Source organism: Beta vulgaris, chromosome 4 (genome assembly GCF_026745355.1).
Source record: "Beta vulgaris subsp. vulgaris cultivar EL10 chromosome 4, EL10.2, whole genome shotgun sequence".
Lineage (NCBI taxonomy): Eukaryota > Viridiplantae > Streptophyta > Magnoliopsida > Caryophyllales > Amaranthaceae > Beta > Beta vulgaris.
In genome coordinates, this window is record NC_079205.1 from 59,342,101 (window position 1) to 59,368,537 (window position 26,437).

At 36.1% G+C, this 26,437-nt stretch overlaps 4 protein-coding genes across 6 annotated transcripts; 1 reads left to right on the top strand and 3 right to left on the bottom strand.

Moving 5' to 3' along the window:
- Positions 1-573: 573 nt before the first annotated feature.
- On the bottom strand, positions 574-1,467 carry LOC104890387 (pentatricopeptide repeat-containing protein At3g22470, mitochondrial). Its single transcript, XM_010675856.2, has one exon. The coding sequence runs from the start codon at positions 1,465-1,467 to the stop codon at positions 574-576; it is 894 nt and encodes a 297-aa protein (XP_010674158.2).
- Positions 1,468-2,431: 964 nt separating this feature from the next.
- Positions 2,432-7,629, bottom strand: LOC104890386 (ABC transporter F family member 5). The gene is made up of 9 exons (XM_010675855.4): positions 6,408-7,629; positions 5,586-5,927; positions 4,625-4,765; positions 4,321-4,500; positions 4,057-4,212; positions 3,867-3,968; positions 3,649-3,777; positions 2,962-3,066; positions 2,432-2,882 (listed from the first exon to the last, which is right to left on the bottom strand). The coding sequence occupies exons 1-9, from the start codon at positions 7,317-7,319 to the stop codon at positions 2,787-2,789; spliced, it is 2,163 nt and encodes a 720-aa protein (XP_010674157.1). The 5' UTR covers positions 7,320-7,629; the 3' UTR covers positions 2,432-2,786.
- Positions 7,630-12,319: 4,690 nt separating this feature from the next.
- LOC104890385 (uncharacterized) lies at positions 12,320-17,362 on the top strand. Its single transcript, XM_019248910.2, has 4 exons — positions 12,320-12,364; positions 13,569-15,131; positions 15,271-16,213; positions 16,959-17,362. Exons 2-4 carry the CDS (start codon positions 13,569-13,571, stop codon positions 17,213-17,215), a joined length of 2,763 nt encoding a protein of 920 aa, XP_019104455.1. The 5' UTR covers positions 12,320-12,364; the 3' UTR covers positions 17,216-17,362.
- A 1,176-nt stretch (positions 17,363-18,538) lies between these two features.
- On the bottom strand, positions 18,539-25,772 carry LOC104890384 (protein DEHYDRATION-INDUCED 19 homolog 3). 3 transcript variants are annotated; one of them, XM_057394471.1, is made up of 5 exons: positions 25,405-25,772; positions 25,184-25,326; positions 23,461-23,540; positions 22,300-22,554; positions 18,539-18,853 (listed from the first exon to the last, which is right to left on the bottom strand). In XM_057394471.1, exons 1-5 carry the CDS (start codon positions 25,478-25,480, stop codon positions 18,745-18,747), a joined length of 663 nt encoding a protein of 220 aa, XP_057250454.1. In that variant the 5' UTR covers positions 25,481-25,772; the 3' UTR covers positions 18,539-18,744. The 3 variants fall into 3 exon arrangements, with proteins under 3 accessions (XP_057250454.1, XP_010674153.1, XP_057250455.1); XM_010675851.4 differs by lacking the exon at positions 23,461-23,540 and having other exon boundaries at positions 22,300-22,550; positions 25,405-25,771; XM_057394472.1 differs by lacking the exon at positions 25,405-25,772 and having other exon boundaries at positions 23,461-23,625; positions 25,184-25,316.
- Positions 25,773-26,437: the final 665 nt, after the last annotated feature.

Here is a 26,437-nt window from a genome sequence, read left to right on the forward strand (position 1 = left end):
AATTAAGATTCTATAACCAGAAAACCAGAGCTTACACATCAACCAAAAAAATTAGATCTTAAAAACATTTCGAAGTAAATCCTCGTCTGAATCGCAAGCAGCATGACCACATCGATCAGAGAATAAGCTACGAAACAAAGAAGTTGTGTGAGCATCAGCATCAAACTTTTTGCTTCTCATAGTGCGTAATAGTTCCAAAGCCTTGCGGACATCCTTGCCACGGAGAAAACCTCTAGTAATGGTATTGTAGGTGCACTGGTTAGGAGCGCATCCATTGTCCTCCATTCTCCTTAGAAATGTAGTGGCTTCTTTTTGCTTCTCATAGTGCGTAATAGTTCCAAAGCCTTGCGGACATCCTTGCCACGGAGAAAACCTCTAGTAATGATATTGTAGGTGCACTGGTTAGGAGCGCATCCATTGTCCTCCATTCTCCTTAGAAATGTAGTGGCTTCATCCAGTAAGCCATCTTTACAAAGTCCTTTGATAATTATACTATAAGTGATCACATTCGGCTTTAAACACTTAGCCGACAGAGAATGGAAAGTGTCCACTGCTTCTCCAATTCGCCCAGCTTCACACAAGCCGCGTTAATGGGGATATTGTATCTGATAATATCAGGGACCACTCCAATGTACTCCATTTCTCGACTAGTGTTATCGCCTCATCAATTTGTGCATTTTTACACAGACCATCCAGCAATGAACTCCAAGTGATTACATCAGGTTTTAGTCTCTGACCTATCATTTCCTTGAGAAGCTGGTATGCAGAAGACAGAAGTGAGTCTCTATTGTCCTTGCACAAGGCATTAATAAGAGTGTTATACGCGACAACATTAGGAGTTAATCCTTCAAGGCACATCTCTTGGAAAAGGTAAAGAGCTTTCTGAAATTGTTTACACTTGCAATATCCATTGATTAATGTGTTGATAGTCACAAGATCAGGTTTGCAACCATGATTTACCATCAACATCTGGCCATGTAAACAATATCCATCCAACAATACATTGTAAGTGATGTCATGGGGAACCAGACCTATCTTAACCATGCAGTCAAATGTAGCCCGTGCTTCATAAACCATTCCTTCCTTACAATATCCATTGATCAAGGTGGCAAAAGTCACAACATCAGGAACCACACCTCTAGTAGCCACAGATTCAAATATAGCCCATGCTTCACCAACCTTGCCGTCCTTACAATACATGTCAATCAATATGTTGTAGGTCTCAATAGTAGCAGTTGTGTTGCTCCTCAACATCTCACTGAACAACTCCTGAGCCTCTTTACAGCGTTCCAAAGTGGACATACCTTGAATTATGGAAGTGTAAGTGACAACATCAGGTGAAATGAGCTTTCTTTTCATCTCAGCAAATAATAGGAGGACCTGATGTAATAACTGGTCTTTACAAAGACTATCGATGATGGTGCTATAAATGACAACAGCAGGCCTATAATGCGCATGAGACTCCATGTTTCTAAGCAGGTTGAGAGCACCAGCAATATGGCCAGTCTTGCAGAGACCTTTTACAATGACTAGGTGATTAATGTGGGTAGTGAAGGTGACAATATGAGGTTAGTAGCCAAGCTTAATGATGGAAGCGAGAACGGAAACCCGAAATCGACACGGCCCAGACGACGGTAGCAACTAGCCAAAATGCTAAGGGAATAATTATTTGGCTGGAGAACTAACAACAGCAGCGGCCTATAAAGAGAAATGACAGTAAAAAAAATCTTCTGTCAAGGAAAGATTAAAATTGTGAAGAGATTGAAAAGAAAGGAGAATGGCACAATTAACTGAATTAAGATCATTCAAAAAGAGGTGGTAACAAGTTATTTGGAAGGACGTCCCTCTTTTTGTTGAAATGAAAACAAATCGGTTTGATTCGAGATTTCCCCAGGCATAACCAAACTCTATTTACAAAGGCGTGTTCGACAACAGTTTTTGTAGTAATTGTAGAGTTTGGATTAAGTTAACATTCTAATAATATTAAGAAATTGGATTTAAAGTAGTGTTTGGATTAGCTTTTGGAGTAGAGAAAATTTTTGGAGTAGTTTATGAAGATTGTATATAGTTTATTTTTGGGCATGTTCAACAATAACTTTTGAGGTAGCTTTTTAGTGTTTGAACTTAGTCAAAACTCTAATTATGGTGAAAAGTTGTGTTTGGACTAGTGTTTGCTTTTTGAGCTAGTGTTTTGGAAAAGCTATTAATAATTTTAGAAAACATTAATTATTATAAAAGCTATTTTCACAATGTTCTAAAAGCTAATATCTGACAGCTAGTACAACTAGTACAACAGCTAAAAACTACTTCTAAAGCTAACCGCTATCGCAATAGCTACTTTTGCCGAAGAAGCCAAAGTATATAAATTATTTCACTAAAAATCTAAGCTAAGTATACACCAAACTGATGAAACTGATGGTAAACTGGAGAGTAAACAAAAAGTTAAATGGTGAAATTGATATAGAATCGCATAATTAAGGGCATACCAAATTGTTATTTACAAAATCTATAGATAGTTCTCTCAAGTTCTAAGCTAAGTATGCAGTAAACTGATATTAAGGTTCAGTACACTATTTCAATTACAGATTCTACAAGTTCTCATCTTTCCCCAATGACAAAACAAAGACCACCTGAAGGTCCCTATATACCAACGTGTAGCTATGTACAAGATCAAAGATCAAAAAGAGCCTTACATAGACACCCTTTTCGAGGTTACCTCAACAAAGAGAAATCGATTACGATGAGCGGATCTTCATTAATAATACCAAAAGATACTGCATGTCGAATCAGTTCCATCTCTTTGCGTTCTTTAATCCCTTCGATTTTGCTTTTGCCTGCTGAAAAGCCACCATTTTTTGTTTCTTCCGAGCCTCCTTCTCGGCCTGCCAAACAAAATGTCAGTCGCTGGTAAACGGGATTTTATTTTAGGACATACTCTTTTGATAACAAGAAAAACATTACCTTGGACATCTTTGATTTCGCTTTTACTTTAGAATTCTTCTCTTCTAGCTCTGCCTCACGTTCCAATTCCCTTTGCCTTGCATCAAGATTCTTTTCTAAATAATACTGCAATTCAAAAATTATATTAGAAACCTCCACAAATCTTTGTTACACTCTGGAGTACAAGATATGCATCAAGTATGCTACATATTTTTAAGATAAGATATCGAACAGCATATATCCAGAGCAATCTGGTATTTGTGAGGGGAAAAGACGCCCTTCAGGGAACGGGGTAAGGCTGGCCTTCCCATCTTAGCAACATCATGGTGCCAATGAGGTTACTGAGCACATTAAGAAACCTAGAACTAGAAGTCAAGCAAATATTTAACTGAATTACGCATTCTTATAACTTTTAAATTTAAAAGGAGAAGATAAAATAAATAAATATTGAAAACGACACATAAAATGCTGAACATGTATATTGAGCAAATGGTCCAAACTGCTATACTGTCTTGTCATCTATCTGTACATAGAAAATGCTAAATGAATAAAGGAAATGGTGGGTGGAAAGCTCTGCCTAGGCTAAAAATGAGTCGAGGAATACATACAGAAACAAAAGAACAGAAAGACGCACTTTAAAAGAAAAGAAAAGAACAGAAGCCAAATAAACAAAATAGGTAACACGATAAGGGGTGAGGCAAGACTTACATTGTAGTCACCGACATAGTCTTGTACATGTCCGTCCTTAACCTCGATTACTCTGTTCACTATTTGACGAACAAAATACCGATCATGGGAAACTGTAATGACAGTACCCGGATATTCTTGTATAGCTTCCTGGGAAACAATAAAACTTGAAATAAGAACTATTTTTTACAATGGCTACTACTATTCTGAAGTTTTTAAGCATGAGAAAGACAGCCAACCTCAAGCATCTCCTTTGTAGGGATATCCAAATGATTGGTAGGCTCATCAAGAACCAGTAGGGTTGATGGTTTCACCATGAACTTGCAGAAGGCCAAGCGCGCCTGAATAGTAGAAAATATGATGTTGTAACTTGTGAGCCTCCCAATAGCAGAGTTAAGACAAAGCACTCAACTACATTGACTAGTTTACCTTCTCTCCACCACTCAAAAGGGAGACCTTCCTATCTAGCATATCAGATTTAAAATTGCAAACTCCTAAAAGTTTCTTTATTTCACTAAGTTCTTTATCCTCTGCAACTTCTTCCACTGTCTGGAGCACCGTTTTATCCAAATCCAGCGCTTCAGCCTAAGCATGAATTAAGCCAAATGTCAGCATGATTTAAACATCATAAAACAAACTCTGTGATGCTGAAAGGACCAAAATCTCAGACTACATGAGGCAACAGTGATTTACCTGATTCTGCTCAAAATAATTTGGAACCACGTTATGCTCCCCTAGTATAACTTCACCAGAAGTAGGTTTTTCCAAACCCATTATTAGTTTTAACAATGTGCTTTTCCCACACCCGTTTGGGCCAAGTATAGCAATTTTCTCCCCTTGCTGAATTGTAAGATTTGCATTGCGAAATAGCACCTGAGATATGCATGTATTAGGAGTCAGATAATTCAATCATGAAGAGAGGAAACCTATTTTCCCTGCTCCATCCAGGCCCCTTTCACGCTCCAAATAGAGATAAGAGGGCAGGTAGTTTTCTCACATTATCGCCATAGCTAAATTGCAGATTTTCCACTGTCGCAACCAACTTCCCGCTCCTGCCACGGTCGGGGAATCTGATCTTCATTTGTTTCCTTATGAAAGGCTTCTCAACTAGCTCCTCATCTTGAAGCCTTTCCAATTTCTATCACAAAAGAATATCACAGAACAAATGCCTCAGGATTTGAGCATGTTAGAATGAAAAAATTGAAGCCTCCACAAGGTCTTGTAAATAAAAATCTTAAAATTCAGCACCTATAAAAGTTACATGAAGAATATTTGTTGAAACTAAAAGTTGAACCTACAGCCACTGACTTGTACAACACAACAGCAATAAAGACCATATGGACTTGAGAAAGTTTTGGATCATCTTTTTCACATTCCAAAAGATAAAGAGTAAACCCCCTTTCAGTTCAGATCATTTCCATTAAAAGTGAAGAAATATCCCCTCATTAATTTCAGATTCAGATTCAGATTCAACCGTCATAAAACGTGAAGCCAGTAAGAATAATAAAGACATGGATCTTGCTGCAGCAGCATTAGGAGATATATTCAAAGCGATCGAGTTACTCAGAGGATGAGAAGTGGCTTTAAGGTATCCACCATGAGATTCAAACCCACAAAATTGAACAAGCACCCTCACATATCAGCAGTTTTCTTGTTACTACCATCAAATAAGTGGTGAAAGAAGACACATATTGCAAGCATACATTCAATCTCATTCACCAGATATCAGATTTCAGAAAGTATTGATCAAGTCAAAGCCTCAGAACTAATGTCACCTAGATGGTATGATATAATCGGCTCAATACCATCAAAACTGCAGCATGATCCATTCGACAACCATAGAATCACAATACTAACAAAAAGGTAAACACAATTCTCAAATCGTCTCCTTTGAACCAATTGACATCAAGTTCATAGAATTTACACAAATTACGAAAAAGTTAAATATATCACTGTACCTTCTCTGCAGTGGATCCTCGGCCAACACTGACACCCGTACCAACTCGGTTGATTATGTCTTTGGTTTGGTCAATTTCCTTCTGTTGCTTCTCCCATGCAGCAAATTGAGCTTCAATCCAAGTAGCCTTTGAAATAACATAGTCAGAATAGTTTCCTACAAATGTCCTAGACACACCCATTTCTGTCTCCACAATTTTGGTACAAAGCTGGTCAAGAAAAGCTCTATCATGAGATATGATGACCATTGGCACATCCACCTTGTTAAGATATTTCTCAAGCCACTCAATGGTGTCAAGATCAAGGTGATTAGTAGGCTCATCCAAGAGCAGCAAATCCGGGTCCTGTAATGATGCAGGCATAAAGCTATCAGAACTCATTACTACATTAAAACAAGAAGACAGGAAAAAATAGATTACATTACAGGATTTTATTTCTCTTCGGAATATTATCAACAAGGTAAACTATCAACTGTTAGGTCAGTATGATACAACATATAATACCTCAAACAAGATGCTCCAATGATAAACATCAAATAAGCCAATGTTTATGTTCTCTCTCACTGATTCCTGTATTTATTCCTTCCTAAACATATCCCAATATCTCCCACCAAAAACAAATAAGATAAACTTCTTTCTCATACATTCCATGAACATATCAACAACAATGCATCAATCTTAAAAGAAATAATTACTTTAAGCAAGTAAAACAATACTTGGATAGTTTATATAGATATGCATCCAACATCAACAAAATTGCAACTATATCAACACAATTTCAACCTCATATATTTGAATTCACATCAAAATTCAACAACAACAAACCTGAAGCAAAATCTTCCCAAGTGACATTCTCATCTGCCATCCACCACTAAAAGATGCCACTAGCCTATCAGAATCCTCGGGCGAAAACCCGAGCTCAGGCATCAATTTACTGATCTTAGCATCCACCTGATCCACATCTACATCTTGTGCCCTATTCTGCAACAAATCAAGCTCATCCAACAACCTCCCCATCAAATCCAAATCATCAACAGATCCCTCAATAGCCTTTTGCACCTTCTCAATCTTATCTGCAACCTCCATTTCTTCCTTAAACGCGCTCATAAACTCCTCCTTGACAGTCTTACTCAGCGAAACCTCGAATTCTTGGCTCAAAAACGATATTTTCATATTGTTTTTAGCCTTAATCACATTCCCAGAATCAGTTTCTTCCAACCCAGAAATAATCCTCAATTGGGTAGTTTTCCCAGCCCCATTTACCCCAACTAACCCCACTTTTTCACCCTTTTTCACTTCCCAACTCACATCTTTCAGCACAGTAACTCCCTTATAAGTCTTACTAACATTCTCCAATCTAACCCCAGATGAAACACTTGAAGCCCCAGAATTTGATTTTCTATTATTTCCCCTTTTTCTATCAAAATCAGAAGCAGAATCTTTAGAAAACAGAGCTTCAATTTCATCCCTGTTCTGGGTATTTGGGGTTGGTGTTTCAACAGCTAGGGCAGATAATTTGGATGAAATTTGAGATAGTTTGAGTCTAGGATTTGACTGTGAAATGGGTTTTGAAGATTTTACTGAATTGTTACTAAAGGTTGAAGCTTTAATGGTGGAAAATGAAGATGTAAGAGGTAAAAGTGAAGATTTTCGAGAATCTAACAAAGTTGAAGAAGATGAACCAGTGATAAAAGTTGAACGAAGATCAATTCGGTGAATTTTAGTGGTTAAATCCATTGTAAAAGAGAGAAAATGAGAAATTTTGTGGGTTTTGAAGTTCACTTAACAAAAAAAACCCTCCTTTTTTTCTCTCTCTCACAAACTTAGAAGAAATTTTAGCCCATTAAAGGAAGAAAGAAACCAATTTTAGCTAATTTCTTTCTCTGGTTTTCTATGTAATCTATATTTTCTTTAGCTACTAACAAATGTAGTAGCGTGTGTATTTTATTCAGTTGAGGATTTAGGTGAGTTTATAAGAACCATAAGTCCAGAACAAAGAAATTGAAATGTAATCAAATTATCAAGTCGTGAACGGTGAAAGAGTTAAGAGATAATGTTTATTGGCAGCATTTGTGTTCTGTTCTGTGGCATAGAGCATGCTCCACAAACACAATTGCCCCGAATCAAATTAGGGCCACAAACTTGTTGCCACGTGTTTGTTAGAGGGTCTTTTAAAGGGGATTTCATTGGATTGCCACGACTTACTAGGCATCGAGCATGGATACTTCATTTTGGCAACCGTATTAATATCGTATTGGATAAGTACATATTATGCACTTAGACTAAGAATTTTTTGAGAGAAACATTGTTCATTTTGTAAATAAGGTTGAGGTGGTGGAGTAGTGGCCTTATTTCTCACCTCCAATCTCTGAAATTTAGGAATCAAATTTCGTGGGACTTATTTAAGGGATTTCCCTTATAGTAAATTACTAATGTCGCGTCCTTTACTACTGTGTAAATAGTGACTATATTGATTAATATTTCTTTATTGGTTTTAAATTATATTCGATTAATTCGATATTATATTTCATGTATATATTTTAAATAAAGTGGAAGTTGAAGTGCAATATTTACTTTGTCGTAGCCGCATCCTTTATTTTCTTAAATAATGTATCTCGTGCTCGAATCGTATCGGGTTTTGTCCTCGTACCTAAAATTGTGATGGTTTGAAAAGCCCACGTTCGGGTCCAAAATGGAATGGAATTACTTGGGAAGAGTTGATGGGGGACACGAAAATTTCCAAGGTATGTAGTTGCTTATTAGAAAACCTAGACTATATAAGTGCCAAACCTATAGATCCTAAGGTGAGTAACGACTATCGTGATTAAGAGATTGATACTTTACGGAGTTCATGTAAACTATATGTTATAGTGTGCGTTGTCGTAGTTAGAATTCGGGATCCTTTCACTCTTGAGATCAAGACTCGTAATTTGTTACTTCACAAGGGTTTCGATTCAATAACATTAGCGTTGAATTTTGCTCCGTTCCTTTCTATTATTTTCAAACCCACTAATGATGAATTCTTGGAACAATGACTAGTAAACGTCAACATTGTTTGCAGGGGTGGCACAGAGTGCCCGACTACCCATACTTTTGGCATTATCTTGCTAGAGGCACAGAGAGTCGTGTTAGTGTCTTTTTTTTTTTTGGAGGGGGGGGGGGGGTAATCGCTTATTATTTCAAATGTTGAAGCTCAAATCTATTATCATTAAGATTCTAGTTTACTCTTTTCATTGAAGTATATCATTTATACGCCAAATTCACAACTTTCTAACAACTCTTTTTATCGTTTAGGTTTTTATATCCCTTGATACTCAGTTGTGTAGAAATTTCAAATATTAACTTCTATATCATATAGTTGTTATAAGGTGTAAAAGATGGCTTTATAATATGACTCTTTCCATCTTTTTGGATCTTTTCATCCTTTAGGTTTTTATAGCCTTTGATACTCATTAATCGTGAGGGTTCCAAAGTTTTACTTCTCTATCATATAGTTGTTAATTATAAGGTGTGAACTATGACTTTACAATATGACTCTTCATATTTTTGTGGATCACGCTAATCAACACTATCTTCTTCAATCTTACTTGAGTATTCTTGACTTTTTTCTACTATTAATCTCAATTTGGGCTGATTATGTGGCTCAATTCTCTCACCCAAGAGTATGTTAGAATGTAGATTTTGTGTTAGCCATATGGAACGAAATGGTGAATATGATTAGCACCATAGTCACATCGACGTTTTTCAGTTATTGGTCTCTCATTGTCACAAAACACATATTTCTTGTTTTCTTTTGTGTAATTTGAAAAGCCTCTATTTCTAACACTCATCACTTAATTCACTTATTTCAGGTAAATTGAGTTTAAATAAGTCAAATTCAGGACCAGCATGCCAAGGTAAATCAAACCAAAAGACAGTAAGGACTAGTCAAGTTCAATTCACAACTATAATATGTTTTAATAAGTCTAGATTAGTTGAATAAAAACAATAAATTTCAATAGCTATAAGACTAATAAGTTCATATGAATTTAGATAAAGTAAAAACGGGTGAAAAAAATGCACCCTTATAACGTGCTAGTTTTCAACTATGTACAATAATCATGTACTAGAGGATCAATGAATCAACTGCCACTAAAGTAAAAATATGCTTCCTCCATTCTTTTTCGATTGCAATAATTGAGTTTTCATACTTGCCAATTCACAACATCAACTATTAGTATCTTTAATTTCGTATTAGTAAAGAATTTACAAATTTGATATTCTGAAAGTATATATCGAGACGAATAACAAGACCCCACACAATTATATTTTTCCTTAGATAAAATTCACAAGAAATAGTCGTTAAAGAGAGGAGGTGAGTAAATAGTGTAAAAATATCATTTTTGCAATAGAAAAAGATCGGAGAAAATATATCTCTATCATTTGCATCAATCCTAATGTAAAAATATATCCCTATCATTTGCTCAATTACTACCTTAAGTGCCTAATACTAACATGATTAAATCTTGGCATGTTAAATGACAATATTTTTATCATCTTTACATGTACAAGAACCTTGCAACTTCACCATTTTGTTTATTTAAGATGGATTCTCTCCACTTTGCTATTCGCACTTCCCAAAAAAGAAAATTTATGCCCACTGGCCACTAACTTTTGTCATAAAAAATTATTCTTAGATGAAGGTGCATAATTAAATAGTTGGACACTAATTTAGACCTATGATTTGCTAAATTATGGGCCACATCATAATAGTGGGCCTTGTAGAAGCAGATTACAGTTTTCTGTTTTGCTTCAACGAAAGTCAAAATTACAGTTGAGCTACTCTTGGGTCTTGGCATCACAAAACTTATAAATGGGTATTTTAGTAGTTTTTCCTTTTTCTTGAGGATAATTCCGTCTTTTCAACAGAACCCATTTTTGAATGACGACGCGTAAAATAACGTCAAAAATAGAGATGTAATGAAAAAGGATAATGAAACAGAACAATCACATTAATTGATTTTCATGAGTTATGAAATATGAAATATAAAACAGAATTATACCAAAGTTTTAAAAAATGTTTAAAAATAAACTGGACTATGAAATATAAAATATATTAGCAAAAATAGATTTTGCGATGTCAAATTTAAAAGTTCAGGTTTTTAAAGCTCCTCAAAAAAAAAAGTTCAGATTTTTAAATTACTTACACTGAATCTAATTAAAATTTATTAATGACATTGAAGAGAAAATCGTACATCCTACACTTCAAAAAGGATGTAATATTTGTCTTTCTAAAATCAAACTTTACATGCTTTGACCACGGATTTGCTATTTGCACCACTATACAAATAACAATAGGTCAATACGGTCATGTGAGATCTTTTAATTCATATCCATGTGTAACTTCAAAATATATTTTTTTGTTAATTTTTATTAATACGTAATTAAAAATATTTATAATCAAAGATGTGTATTGGAGACTATCAAAGAAACCTCAAGACGCATTATTTGTGAAATGGAGAAAATACTTTAATTTTTTTTTTACTATCACACATCTCATGTGTCTGAAATCCAACTTTAATGTCATTAAATTTATATCTATTAATTAATAAAAATTAATAAAATAGTTATACTCTTTTACCATTCATTTACTTTGTTGAGTCAACTCTTATTGAATCTCTATTATATATAGGAGGAGGAAGGAGACACCAAAAATGATAAACCCTTCTATACCCTTAAGTAATAAAATACAAATTTACCATTATACTCTATTAACAAAATATTTACATCATCCTTAATTTATTGATTTTCAAAAAATATAAGAAAAATATGCAATGCATTTTATGATCAATTTTTTCAATTTTTTTTTTGAATAGTAAAATTAATTCATTAATAAAAAATCATACGACATCTACATAAGCAATCGAATCAAACAAATACATAAGTTGAATCAAACAAAAATTTCCTTCATAAAACTACGATCGTCAAACAAATCTTGCAATGTGGAACATCTCCTGCTTATGTCGCTGGAAAATACAGCCTTGTTGGAGAGACAATCTAACGATCCCTTGTAGTCGTGAGGATGATTTCCGTCGGATTCATCTGACCGTGTTCGAAAAATTGATAACCTGTGTGATCCCGCATAATTCTTCACCAACAAAATAATTTACGGCAATCCATTAGATCTAGTATCCTGGATTGTAACCTGTAGAAATCCCCCTCTAAAAGAGGAGAAAAACCCTGTCTTTCGAAGGAGGTCGAAAAACCTTGTCTTTCGAAGGAGATCGAAAAACCTTTTCTTACGAAGGAGATCGAAAGCCCTTTCTTTCGAGGGAGAAATCGTTATTGGAAACCTAAAAACAAATAAAAAAAACAAAGGTGGGTGCTTTCCAACGGTAAAAACCAATGGAAGCCCCTTTCAAAATCAACAATGGAGGCTAAAGTTTTTGAAAGTAAAGAGAAGAGAGGGGAGAGAAGAGAGAGTCATTTTGCTACATCATTCAAGAATAATATCAATTTTTTTAATTTTCGCACGCATTGCGCGCATATAACTATACAAGACTAGTTACTCATTAATTCAACCTATTTTTTTTATTTTATAAAATTTTCTTTTATTTCTATTACCATTTTAATCTACTTGCATGTAAAAATAAAACAGATTTACCGACCAAACCAAAAAAAAAGGCGGAAAAAAAAAGTGCCGTATAAAACTAACGCCGAACGTTTCTCTTATACTTCGTTTACAAAAATTTCATTTTGGGTGTGTCCTTACTTTTGGTTCGTTGCTTTCTATCTCTTCTCAGGTACCAAATTTCTCTCTCTTCTCTCCTCAATGTCAAATGTTTATTTTTTTATTTATTAATATATATATATTTTCTCCCTCTTTTAAAGGAATTTATTTTTTGAGCTATATTACTTTGTACTTCAATTACTATTATTCAACCGCTTTTTTATAACATAAAAGAAAATAAATAATATATGGTGCTTTTATTTTGGGGGACATTTCTGGGTTGGTGGTTTTTTGTGAGTTGGTGATTGTTTTTTAGAGAATTGGTTGAATCTCTCATTCTGGGTAAGTTGAATTGGATTAATTTTTTGATGGGTTGTTCTTCAAATTGAGTTTGGTATGGTGAATCATATGTTTTATCCCTAAAGAAAGCAGATTTGTTTATGCCCTTTATAATTGGATGCTTGTTTTTTGTAGATCAATAGAAAGTATTTGTTTTTCATGTAATTCAGATTGTAGTTTTTTGAGTATAATTTTGGATTTTGATGAAGATGGTGTGAAGTTTTAGGGATTAATATGTTGTTGTTTTTTGTTGGAAATTGGGTTGTGATGGAAAAAGCTAATGAATGCAGTAATTAATGAATGATTCAGCTCAATTGATATAGGGTTTTTTTTTTTATTAATTGTGATATCCTTGCTTAATTGCAGATTCTGATTTTATGTTACTGTTAGAGAATAAAGATCAATTCTTCATAGCTTATTGGGAATCAATGAGAGGAGTGATTATTCCCAAGTATGAAAACTTTATAATTTCAGCTGAGTAACAATTAAGAGTAGATCTGGATTATTTGGAAATGAGGGATTAGATGTATCTACCATATATGTAATTAGTGTGTTGATTTATTTCTTTTTCCGGCCAACTTATAGGGTAAAAAGTAAGAATCTTTGATGCTTAATTGACGCGTTAGCTATTGTCGCTTCATGTTTAGTATACGTAGATCAGCTAGTAATGATACTGAAGATTATTTGCATGATCTTTTCTTGATAGGAATTACCATGTGATACTCCAGAACTCTGATTCTACTCAGCTTGAGAAAGAATTGGTGTATGCAGACTTATAATTACCTTCCCCTCATAGCACCAAGAAAGAAAACGAAAAGGGATTATAATTGCTTTGATTTATGCTGATTGCGTCTTAAGCATTTCTCTATAAAAGTAAGTACTTTGAGTATTTCCCTCATACAAATTGGGCGGCTTTCCTTATCTCCAACAATAAACAGATGGGGAGAGGAGGAAGGAGTGGCTCAAGATGCAGTGGTAACCGACATGTCCGTGTGAAAAGTATGGAATCCGAGGATTCAGACGAGGACTATGTGGCTGAAGCAGATGAAGTAGATGATCAATCTGAGGAATTGGATTCTTTGGTTGGAGATGCTTCAGAAGAAGAAAGTCTCTTTGAGGGTGAGGAGGAGGAAGATGACGAAGATGGGGGCCAATGGAGAAGAGAGGTAAAGCCAACAGCTGTGAAGAGATCTGCAAGGGCTAGGAAGGGATCTGCAAGACCAAGGAAGAATGGTATAAAGCGGCAAAACAAGAGACTGAAAGCAGACGATCAGTCTGATGAATTGGATTCTTTGGTTGGAGATGCTTCAGAAGAAGAAAGTTTCTTTAAGGGGGAGGAGGAAGAAGATGAAGAAGATGAGGGCGAATGGAGAAGAGAGGTAAAGTCAAAGACTTTGAAGAGATCTGCAAGGGCTAGGAAGGGATCTGCAAAACCTAGGGAGAACGGTGTAAAGGGCCAAAACAAGAGACGGAGAGCAGATGATCAGTCTGATGAATTGGATTCTTTGGTTGGAGATGCTTCAGAAGAAGAAAGTCTCTTTAAGGGGGAGGAGGAGGAAGATGAAGATGAAGAAGATGAGGGTGAATGGAGAAGAGTGGTAAAGCCAACGGCTGTGAAGGGGTCTGCAAGGGCAAGGAGGGGATCTGCAAGACCTAGGAAGAACGGTATAAAGAGGCCAAACAAGAGACGGAGAGTTAGGTCTGACAATGACGAAGACTCTGATGATGATGATGATGATGATGATGAGTTTACACCAGATGAGGAATATCTGGAGGATGAGGAAGAAGAGGAGTTTTCATTGCTGAAGACAACGACCAAGAAAAGAGGGAGGACCACATTGAAGAAGAAAACTTCTATTAGAAGTAGTAGAAAAGGAAGTGCAAAGGCTGTGAGGAAAGCTCATACTAAGAAGCGTAAAAATTCTAGCAGCTTGAGGAGGAGGACAAAATCTGATGGTGATGAGGACTTCGGTGAAAGGGGTCCTACTCTGAGAGATAGGAACAAGAAGAAATCTGCGGGTAGAAAGAAAAGGGTGATGGCTGGCTCAGATTCAGATGTTTGTTCTGACCCATCTGACTATGAATTCACTATATCTGAGGAAGAACGGGAACAAGTTAGAGAAGCTAACAAGATTTGCAGAAGCCTGGCTACAAACTTAAGGAGTTCAAGGAGAATCCAAGAAGACGAAGTGTCGTATGAGCCCAAGAAAACTCCCGTCAAGAATGTCAGGAAGGGCAAAGAGAAGGCAGAGGAAAAAAAGAATGATGTCGGCAAGCCTGTTTGCGGTGTTTGTTTAACAGAAGAAGGAAAGAACACTGTTCGTGGGACACTAAACTGTTGTAGCCACTATTTCTGCTTTGCTTGCATTTTTGAGTGGTCAAAAGTGGAAACTCGTTGCCCACTATGCAAGCAGAGGTTTGTCTCAATCAGTAAGCCTGGAAGATGTGGTAGAGGGTTTGATTTAAGGGATACAGTGATACCAGTTCCAGAGCGTGATCAGGTGCTGTTTCCGGACATTCCTGAAGCTTGAAGCTCTTCAACATCTTTCCTTTTTTTTACATTTTGCAACACATTCGTGCATACAAGCTACTTTTTTTCATGTTATATTAGTTTTTCTCAGGCAGTTTTGCTGTATGCAGGTCTATCAACCTTCTGAAGAGGAACTTCGAGGCTTCCTCAATCCTTATGAAAATGTCATTTGTACAGAGTGCCATCAAGGTGGGGATGACGCACTCATGTTACTTTGTGATCTCTGTGATTCACCAGCCCACACATACTGTGTTGGTCTTGGACGGGAAGTTCCTGAAGGCAATTGGTATTGTGATGGTTGCAGACCAGCTGCGCTTGGGTCGTCCCTTTCTCAAATTCAAGATCTCACTCCTTATCAAAGGACAATTACTAGTGCTGATTACGAGAACATGGCAGAAATAGACCTTAATGTGACTATTCCTGAAACGCCGATTAGTCAAGGAAATGGGTTCCTTTCTTCTCCGAGATTCTCAAGTGGAAGTTTACAGGCACCATCTCCTGTTTCTGGGATGGGAGTATCAACAGTATCAGGAAGACGAATGATACACCGTCAAATCCATCAGATACTCTATACTAGATTGAGTCAGTTTCCCCCTGGAGCTGATATAAGTGCTTTGGGCAATCTGATTGGTCGTGGGGTTAGTGGAACACAGCAACAGGGTACAACAACAGATGTAGGGCCATCTCATCATGCTCAATATGTAGATAGGTTGCAGGAAAATCCCTCTCATAGTGTACAAAGTAGGGTTTCTTTTCCTGGAAGGCTGAGTCATATGGTGGGACAGATAGGTCAGTCTTCAGCCTCTTCAAATGCATTGGCTCATAGCCAAGTACATTGGAGTGAGCCAGACAGGGTGAATTTGGGTGGTGATCAGAGTCAGATATCGGCCAGTGAACAACTTCACCCTTGCACTGGTAGGTTAAGCATTGGGCCTGAAATTGGTGTATCTCCCCCTCACAATAGGCACGAGGAACATGCAGATTTTGTGAAACAACGAGTACATACAGTGGTGAGGAGCCAACTGAAGAGCTTATCCCGAGACATGAGCTTAAGTAAGTTCACATCATGTTTTTGCATTCATACCATATTCTAGCTTATGTAGTACATATGGTCCATATGGATGTCTATTGCACCATGTATTCATACTTCTTTCTACAAAAGCTAAGCTACTTGGATTAGATATATGTCTTAGTGTTGAAAATAGGCATTGTTTGAAGTTTTTCTGTGCTGTTGGTCTAAGTTGCTGTTTTTAGAAATATTCTAAGTCTCAGTACTCTGTGAGGATACTTACAGTCAAAGGAGGAGCTCATGTAATTTGGCGCAGATGTGGTGAAGAGAGTTGTCACTGGGGAATTTCGAAGTTGATAGAAACCATTTATGTTGTATCAGGACAATACTTATGTCACTCACAAATTCCCCCCCCCCCCCCAAAGATAAAAGACAAATGAATCAGAGAGAAGTCATAATTGCAAAGTGGATAATCCTGCACTTACATCTAATTTAGTGAGCTCTCGACCGAGTTTCAATTGTATTCAGCATTTGGAGCTGGTTTTTGGGCAATAGGGCTCTAACCTGGTGAAATCAGGCTTGGCCGAGCAGATGGCCGAGGGCCAAACCCCTCTCGAAGAAATGGCCAGGCTCATTTTTTATTTTGAAATTACTGTCCAAATCAGGCCATTTCAGGCTGGGCCAGTTTTCCCCCGCTCTTTTCTGCAGTTCCTCTTCTATGAAAGATGTATAATTTGTTCTTTTCAAAAAAGATTAAACAAAATATTAAGTGACTATTGTTGCTTGCAGGTCACAATGATTATGTAGAAATCTTGAGGAGATCTGCACACACCATTATGGCAGCGTATGGGATGGAGGTTCAAAGGCACGACACATATGAAGCACAACCGCCAACTTGTTCCCATCACGAGAGTAGGTTGGCGAATGTAGAGACCAGTCCTGTGAATGGTTGTTGCTTAGTATGTTTTGAGGGTTTTGTGAAGGATATTGTGAAGAGGTTCTTGGAGATAATAGTTCAACCTCATCGGTTTGGTTTTAGACATTAGTGCATAGATACTTGGGACATTTTTTTAAGAACATTTCCTTTCTTTGACCAGTGTCCCCTTATTTTTTTTACTTAGCTTAGGATGCTAATTGTCTCTTCCATGTTTGTAGGAACAATTGTCACTAATTACATCAAAGATTTTTCCTTACGCTGTGGACATTCTCTTAAGTATGAAGGTTTAAAAACTGTGTCCTCGTGTTCTCTAACTTGAACTATAATGGCGCCATGCCATCTTATCAACTTATTTTCTGTTCTTTGTTCACTTATTGTTTAGTGAAATACGGTATGACTGGTTACCTTCTTTAGATTATTATGGCGAGGATTATAACAAATTCACTTGAGGCTTTTGTTTCATATTGGTGTGTAAATCCTACCACACCCTGCGGCGGAAGCGCCATCGTGACTCCTGAGCTGGGTTTGTGCTAGATTTTATCTAGCCCTTAGAAAACTACTCCGGTTTTTATGTTAAGTGGTGCACGGTTTCAGAGGACAGTGGTTAGCTCTTACAAGAATTGATACTAGCACTGCACTTCTGGACACAGCCACCGTTTAATATGCCCCCATGATCTTAAAATTTGATATTCCTCAATACAAAGCATAAATTGCCACTCTTTTCAAAGTTAAGGTGGTTAATACAGTTTCCTGACTTATAAAACTTAACCAAAACTTTGATCGAGATGATCTCTGAATGTTTTTTTTTAGGGATATTCCATTTGGTACCATTGAATTTTTGGATTTTCCATTTGGTACCACTGTTATTTTAAACTTCCACATAATACCACTCTAATTTAATATTAATCTTTATCATACCATTTTTTTAAGTAAATTGTTAGTTAATGGTTGAATAAGAATACGATTTTGTTTGAGTTTGCATGTTTCTATTTGCAGTTGCAAAAATTTAATAAATTAAGATTTTAGGGTGTCGTTTTAACCCTGAAAGCTCTATTTTTCAGTCAAAATTTTCATAAAAATGATCATAATATTCTATGTCTTTTTTTGTCAAATATGACCTCAACTTTGACCTTAACGACTAAAACAATTACTAAAACCTTAACGCAAATTAAAACATGTAAATCGAAGTAAAACTCTAGCCTATTCTAACTTAAATTAACACTTTACTTAGTTGAATGCTACAATAGAGAATAAATTCAAATTATAGTGGTACCATGTAGAATATCTGAAAAATAGTGGTACCCTTAGTTGCACTGCAATTTATTGCTATAACCTCCAGCAGCATACCCCTTTTTTCACGTGTTTCGCGCTTTTGCCTGGTCTTACGGGAGTTGGGTATGGGAGGGGGGAGGGGGGAGGGGGGGAATACAAGTTTCTTTATCTTCATTCCTCGTACTAATCAACGAAGATAGTGAGTATTTAACAAAGATTACATCGTTTGAGCCTAGAGCTAGATTTCACACTCATCATAAATTACATTTATTCCAACAAATTATTCCACACACGTGGATACATTTGCTTGCATATTCACTAGAAATTGGTTCTCCAGTCACCCTCTATCCACAACCCGCAACATCTTCACAACGTGTCATTGAAAATGGTAGAAAACAGCAACCCATGGACAAATTCAGACCTCCTAGCCCGCTCCTCTTGATCTTTGATCGACAAGGGTGATGGTTTTACATGCCTGTCACCACTCAAAAATTAGCAACCAGCAAATTCGTCCAGGTTTAAGATTTACGCGAACTTGTAATACTGTTTGATAGGGTGGAAATACTGCAGTTTGATTCAAAATTTATATGGCAGACTGACAGAATAAAATTCACGACCTAATCGGCAATGAAGCAGCAACATATCTGATCAATCTTTAATTCCACTTAAAGCTTTTTTTCTTCTTTTTTTATTGACATCATTAATTAATATATAATCATAGCTGATATAGCATGCGTCAATCGATAACACACATATTGCAGGGCCCAAGTACAGAATTTTTACTCCGTTGGCTGTACTGACATAAGGAAGTAAAAACACTTTCCTAATTCACACAGAATACAATAGTGTGCATATTCAAGACATAAACTCAGACTTTCTTTCCCACAATAGATGCATTGGCTTTCCCTTCCCTTGCTTAGTATTGTAAATTAACTCCTATACTCGTTTGAATTCCACAAGGTAACCCACCAAACTCCTCCACAAATAATTATCTATAGGAGTATGCACTTGGAGAGAAGACATTTACTTTTGCAACGTTGTGGAAACACCTTGGTGACAATCTTGGAAATAAAGATATTATGGGAAAGGTTCTAAATAGAGCTGTAGATCAATACAAGAATCTTTCACTAGTTTGGTTTCACTAAATTTTACAGTTGTTCCAGAAATCAAACCCCCAACACAATGTTAAAACACAGACCCACTACTCAAAGGCCAACCAAACCTAAGTGATAAAGAGAGAGAGGAAAAAAAAAGTAAAAGTGCCCATGCGATGAGGAAAGAGAACAAATTAACCCACAAGCTAAAAAAAGGTATGTTGCAACTAATTCAGAAACCCAAAATATGGTAGTGCAGCAACGAAAAGGAGTCGGAAGAAGTATATAATAAGGACTCCTAATGGAATTTCTTTATTAGTTCTGCCAAGCAGTATTCTACTTTCATAACAACACAACAAACAAATAGTGGAACACCATGGAACAAACAAATAGGGCTTATATCCCGGTCCCCCAACACACACAAGCAGAACCCAGATGTCCACGACATACGTAAAACAGATAGTCAAGGGAAATTTAAATTAATCGCATATGTTATTATGTTCCCAGCTTCCGCCATTCCCTGCCGAAAAAGGAATATAAGAAAACAAAAGCAAAGGAAACTCCGCTACAGAAGCTTGGTTTTCTGGCACATTATAAGATTCACCTATAGCCTTGATATGTAACAGCTTTAGCCAAAGAAGACTCTTCTATCATCCCAAGACCCCATTTGTACAAAACTTTAGGTGCATATATACCTTAATTCTTAAGATTTCCCAGGCTATCAGTCACTTCAAAACTACACATGATCAACCCACTCACTTGTTTTCTTTCTGAAATGTACTTGTGTGAATAAAGAGTAAATCAAAATGAACTGACAGATGCAAGCTTAAGTTCCAACAAACACATTATTTCAGAGTCATAATTGCCATCATCCAAAAGTGGGCTTCTTAGAAAGACTACCACCTAACTAGACACAGGTACCTGGAATCTAGTACTCCCTCCACCACAGCTCAAGGCTATTTTTTTACCAAGAATATATAGCAATTCGAGATTTACATACTACTATCCTATCTAATTGTTAGCTTTTCTCCCTCATCATCTCCGTGCCCCAACTCAATGTTAAATAAGCTGGGACAGCGACAGTACACTCCAACAAAACCTCCAATATCACCCTGCGCAATAAAGAGTATAACCAGCTTGAGTCTGGCCAAAAAACTGTAAGTTGTTAGCTGGACTTCTGGAGCTAATTGTAAGGGCTTACTTGACCAATTGATTGTATTAGCTAGTTCGACTAAATGATTGCATCAATTGATTGATTATTAGCCACGATAGCAGATTAGAAGTGTAACGACACAAGGGTAACCCTCTACTTTGCCAAATATGGCCGAACCCTTAATTTTGGTAAAAAGCTGTGTAGAGATATCATTTAGTTTGCTTCGGTACAGCAAACTTCAGATTTGAGCTTATTGCAAAAGAGCTTGCTTGAAACTCTTTAACAAAAACCTAAACAAAGAGAGGGGGTGTCTCCAATAAAGGTCTTTGCCAAACGAGCCGTTAGTTATTTCTTATCCCTTCAAGTTTTTGTTACTCCAACATAAACTAACTCAAGAAGTATAAAACACTATGCACTACTCCATCCCAATATCTTTGCCTATTATTGAAAATCCAAACGTTTAAGGAATATAAAAAAAGGAGAAGATATTCCAAATCAAGACATATAAAACACTATTCTTTTATTTGAACTGGAAGAGAACTTGCTGAAATCAACAATATGAAGTTGAAAAAAACACACTTTAGTTTCCGAATTGACACTTGTTACACACCAACTTCAAAACTGCATTGACTAAAAAGGTTCTTGATTTACTGCGAACTCCATTTTTAATCTGGGATAAGTTGGGATATTTACATAGTTTTGACACTTAGTTGTAGAAAAGAAAAGATTTTAGGTCAGTTCAATAATAATGGCCAAAAGTTTCAGGATGAAGTAGATCTATAATCTATACCGTACGTGTTTGTGTGTGTGCTTTGTAGACAACCACTCATATGTACTGAAGCACATACTGATGTATTTGAGTGTGAGTGTTTGCTCAATTTAGCCAAATATTATCCTACAACACATTGATCAATATTATACGATCAATCCTTCCCCACACCGTCCCCAAACTCACTTGGAAGATGAGTGTTGTTGGAGTGGCAATTGATTAAACTGTGAGGTTGTAAAGAAAACCAAACCTTCTTTTCATCTACATCCTCTCATCTAGATTCAACTCACAAATGTGTTATTCTTCCACATGTAATCTTCCTATCCACTGGGGAACTGGGGACATTAGGTATGTATGTTCCAGTAGAGTTTAGCTACTACTGGCAACACCCTTCTATTTAAAAACTCATTTCTTAACGACTTCTGTTATATCTTCAAGACAAGATTGCATCCATGTCTTTCCATAGGAGCAGAAAAGCAATCGTCTGCAGCCCTTAATTTAAAGCATGTGGCCATACCAAAAGCTTTACATGAACAACATACTAATATGTTCAGTAATCTAGGTTCCATGTGCAACATCCATTTGCAAGGGCAAAACCAGAGAACACAAGAAATTTCTTTGCCTGTCCAGAAGATACAGGATGTTGGTTCTAATGCTATGTCCCATGGAAAAGAGTTTTTAGCTAATTCTAAAACTTCTGTTCAAGGGTTCATCTTTTTTTAGGAGTATTGCATCAAAAATGTAAAATGAATGCAAATAATCAACTATGGGTCGAACATTTCCCTCAATTACATCATTAGCAATTAATATCTAATAAACCCTTACAAAAAATAAGCAGGCATAAATCTACAAGTGCAAAAGGCTTCAATGTAGGAAAAAAGGGTAACAGGCAAGACAATACCAACCTTTCTAGTACAATCTCCTCTCTGACTTTGTTCGCTGCGCTTGTATCAGCTGATGATTGTGACTGAGAAATCACAATATCATCAGCCATAGGCAATATAAAAGATGACAACAAAGGATCAGGTGCAACATTGGAAGATGACAGTATACAGGAAGAGCCTCCAAATAGGGTCTGTAAGTTTCCTTCCTGCAGTTCTTTTCTCAGCAATGAAAGTGTTGAATGGGATCCATTTTTGCGTGATTTTCTCTTGCGCTGCATGTAAGGTATAGTCAAGGAACACAATTCTCATAGATTTTCCTCTACATCTATATCAGGTCCCTCATGCTTACGTCAACACAGAAGAAATAATATCCTACTTCCTCCATTCTTTTATCATTGCATCATTTATGCTTGTAGCCTTGTACACTATTCACATACTCTCCTTTTGACCCTCTCTTGTGATTTAAACATAAAGAAAAATATACATATGTGAGATTTTATTAAATTCGTCTTGATATGTAACTTCCAAATTTTCATTATATAATTTTTACTAAAACGAAATTAAATATATTAATGGTTAAAATTATGCAATGACATACGTAAAACTATAAATGATGCAATTATAAAATAAAGCAGGAAGTATGTCTCAAGAATGAAGTACGCATATATCATCTATTTATTTTTGAAGTATGACAATGAAATACACCCTTTAAGATGAAAAGAAAAAACGAGAAAATGTGAAGAAGCTATGCCAGGAAGAGTGATCATAACATTAAAACAAACCTTGCAAGAATCACCAACATTAAATTATATTTATGACATAGGTTTCTTAGTGTCTCATATGATATTTTGTGTAAGAGAGGCTGAAGCCCAAGAACATCTTCTATTTTCTAAGGGTGCTTCTTTTATCTTTACATTTCTTAATGCAAAGCACACAGGGACACTAAACAGATTCTTGCAAGTGCTTTCCTCTTCCACTCGTGGTTCTGAAAAATATATGAGCTAATGAACGGAGCTTTGTGCTTTTGACAAAAAAAATGCATTATATAAAGGGCAGGAGCATATGGACCACTATGGTGGACCTAAACTGGACTGTTGCAGTAAAAAAAAAAATCATATATAAAGTGGATAGCAAACATATATCAATCAAGTACGCAATAATTTCAACATTGATTAAAAGAATATCTTAAAAATGTTCCCATGTTGCAATGTGATGTGTGCTACCATATCAACCCCTACCCTCACAGCACAAACAGGGCATACCTGAAGATCAAGAACAGTCACCGTTAGGAAAGACTGTAAATCAAGGAGCCATGCACCATAGAACATAGGCCCAAGTCCTCTAAACCTTTAAAGAAAAACAGTAATTTCACTAATGTTCCCATAAGTTAGGAATAATAACAACAACAAAAAGAAGTGGCCTCTGATAAGAAAATCACTAAGAAAGGTGCAATCTACGTGTTTAGTATCCATGAGAAATTTCAATCGAGGACAACATAGCAAAATTGAATCAGAAAATAAGATTCTAATTTCTAGAATGACAAAAAAATGGATACCTCTTGTTCCTAATTGAAATTTAACCTCCAGTCTAGATGTGAAAATATTAGTAAATGATATGGGATACAACAATGTATGGGGCTTATCATTATTTTTTAGGTCCTGATTTACAAAATAAGTGTATCCTCCTCTTCGTTCCCCATTCCTCTCGTGTATGTCAGCCTGTGTACTTGGTTATGATATCTACAGCTTATTCTAGGCATTACTAACCCACGCCTACCCCCTTCACTTATGCTTACCTACATCTTTTAGTGCTTTTCCTTCAACTAGTACATTTCCGAGAAAGGTTTACTATGTCGTTCTCTTGAATAATCTTATTCTAGTCTCACTTAGCTTGACCTTCCCACACTTTTCAAAAGCATATTCTTCAATTACTGTCCTTGCGGCTAACCCTGCATGGCATTGACTCGATTACAAGATCAATGCCTTAAACCAATTATTTAACTTATATTCCATAGAGAAATAAAACTAGCTTGTTCACAATTGAGCACAATTCAGATTTCGCCTATAAATTGTGGCTCCTTTTCACTTGGTCTCTACTCTCTACTATTACACTAAGTCTACAAGCGATATATTGACTCATTTTATCTAATATATTGAATTCCAGTTGATGCCTCCAATACTGTGAAACTGTAAACTTACAGCTTTCTCCTCTTTACCCCCACACCCCATATATTAAACAAATAAGGGACAAAAAGCCGGAAACAAAAGGAAGAGACAAAAGCTTCTTCACAATCAGAGCCACTTCGATTCTCCTATGCGTGAACTAGCAAAGCTAAAATTTGAGTCCTTGACAATCATATGCAAGCAACATTGACAATCCTTTATTGAAGTCAATCAGATTCAAGCATAGCAACTAGAAAGTGCTTTCTTCAAGCCAAGGAGAATCAGATGTTGCCAATGCAGTTATGTGCAAGGGACACCCTACAAACAAGTAGCTCGCATATTCATTATTCTGCAACTATATCTAATACATCCATTTCCCATCTATCATTCTTCCTCATAATCCATACGAGCCAATTTCATATCTCGATCATGAAAATGGATTTCTAAATTCTACATCTATTTGTTTTCGCCTTGCTTCATGTGATCTTACCTTCACTCAAAGTGTCTATAATACTATATTCATGCCAACCCCCACCCAAAGTTTCTTCATATTAAGAAAAAATTACCACATTTTTCCATTCAAACACCCAAGTTCGTTTAGTAAACATAGAAAGCAACTAACAAGGCAGCTAACGCAAGTATGACCACGAATTCGAAACATTTTCCACAACAAAAACTTCTTACTACAATAAAGTTTCCATCTTTAACAATACTAAAAACAAATGTTATAAAACGAGAAATACCCCATTTTTAGCTTCAACAGGGTGCTCATCGTCAATGTGGCAGCACAATCCAACGATATCAAAATACTCTCCACATAACGGACATGGAAACTCCTCCCTTATATCATCATCCCCCTCAATCTCCTCAAACCCCATAAAAACATCTGCAATTTCCAAAAATTATAAACATTAATAATAATACCAACAAAAAAATTGAAGCTTTTTCTTTTCTTTTTATTTACCTGATCGACTTTGAAACGCAGATTGATAACGCTGAGACACAGAAGACAAACGAGAAGTCCAAGAATCTGCATCCATGATTGAAATCGGAAGCTGAAACCGTCAAAATTAAAGAATCGATTTATTAGGGTTTCGCGCGATAAAATTCCCCCTGAAATTTCAGCGATACTGTAATTATTGTTGATTGATGAAGATGAAATTCGGGGGTTTATTTTTCTTTTGCAGGTGAAATTAATTTGAGAGTGTGAGCTCGAAATATGGTTCAGAGGGAGGAGAGAGAGTGACGAAGAGGAGAGAGAAAAAGGCGGGTGGTGTCAAAAGAGAGTGAGAATGAAGGTTGCAAGATGAGATGAAAATAACAGCTCAATTAATTGGTTTATGTTCATAGCTATTTAACGGTCCCCTAAGGCCCTAACCCAAAAAAAAAAGCTAGCTAACATCCTCGGACGCTAAATAAGAAATATATATTATTTTATTTAATTACTTAAAATTATATAAAATAATATATAAAAAATATTTAATATTTTTAAATTTATATATTGTTATATAATTTTATATAATTATAAGTAATTAAATAGAATAATATATTTCTTAACTGAGATCGTATTGTGTCAGACTCGTCCGACACAATATTCTCGTCGGACGACTTCACTTGAGTTTCAGGTAGTCTTCATTTTTTTTTCAGGTAGTCTTCATTTTTTTTCAGTTAGTCTTAATTTTTTTTCAGTTAGTCCATTATATCTTTCAGTTGGCCCATTATTTCTTTCAGTTGGACTTTGTTTTGTTTCAGTTGGTCCATTCTTTCTTTCAGTTGATATACATATTACGAAACAAAGTCCAATTGAAACAAAACAAAGTCCAACTGAAACAAAACAAAGTCCAACTGAAACAAAAACAATAACCAACTGAAACAAAACAAAGTCCAACTGAAACAAAAACAATAACCAACTGAAACAAAACAAAGTCCAACTGAAACAAAACAATAACTAACTGAAACAAAAACAATAACCAACTGAAACAAAACAAAGTCCAACT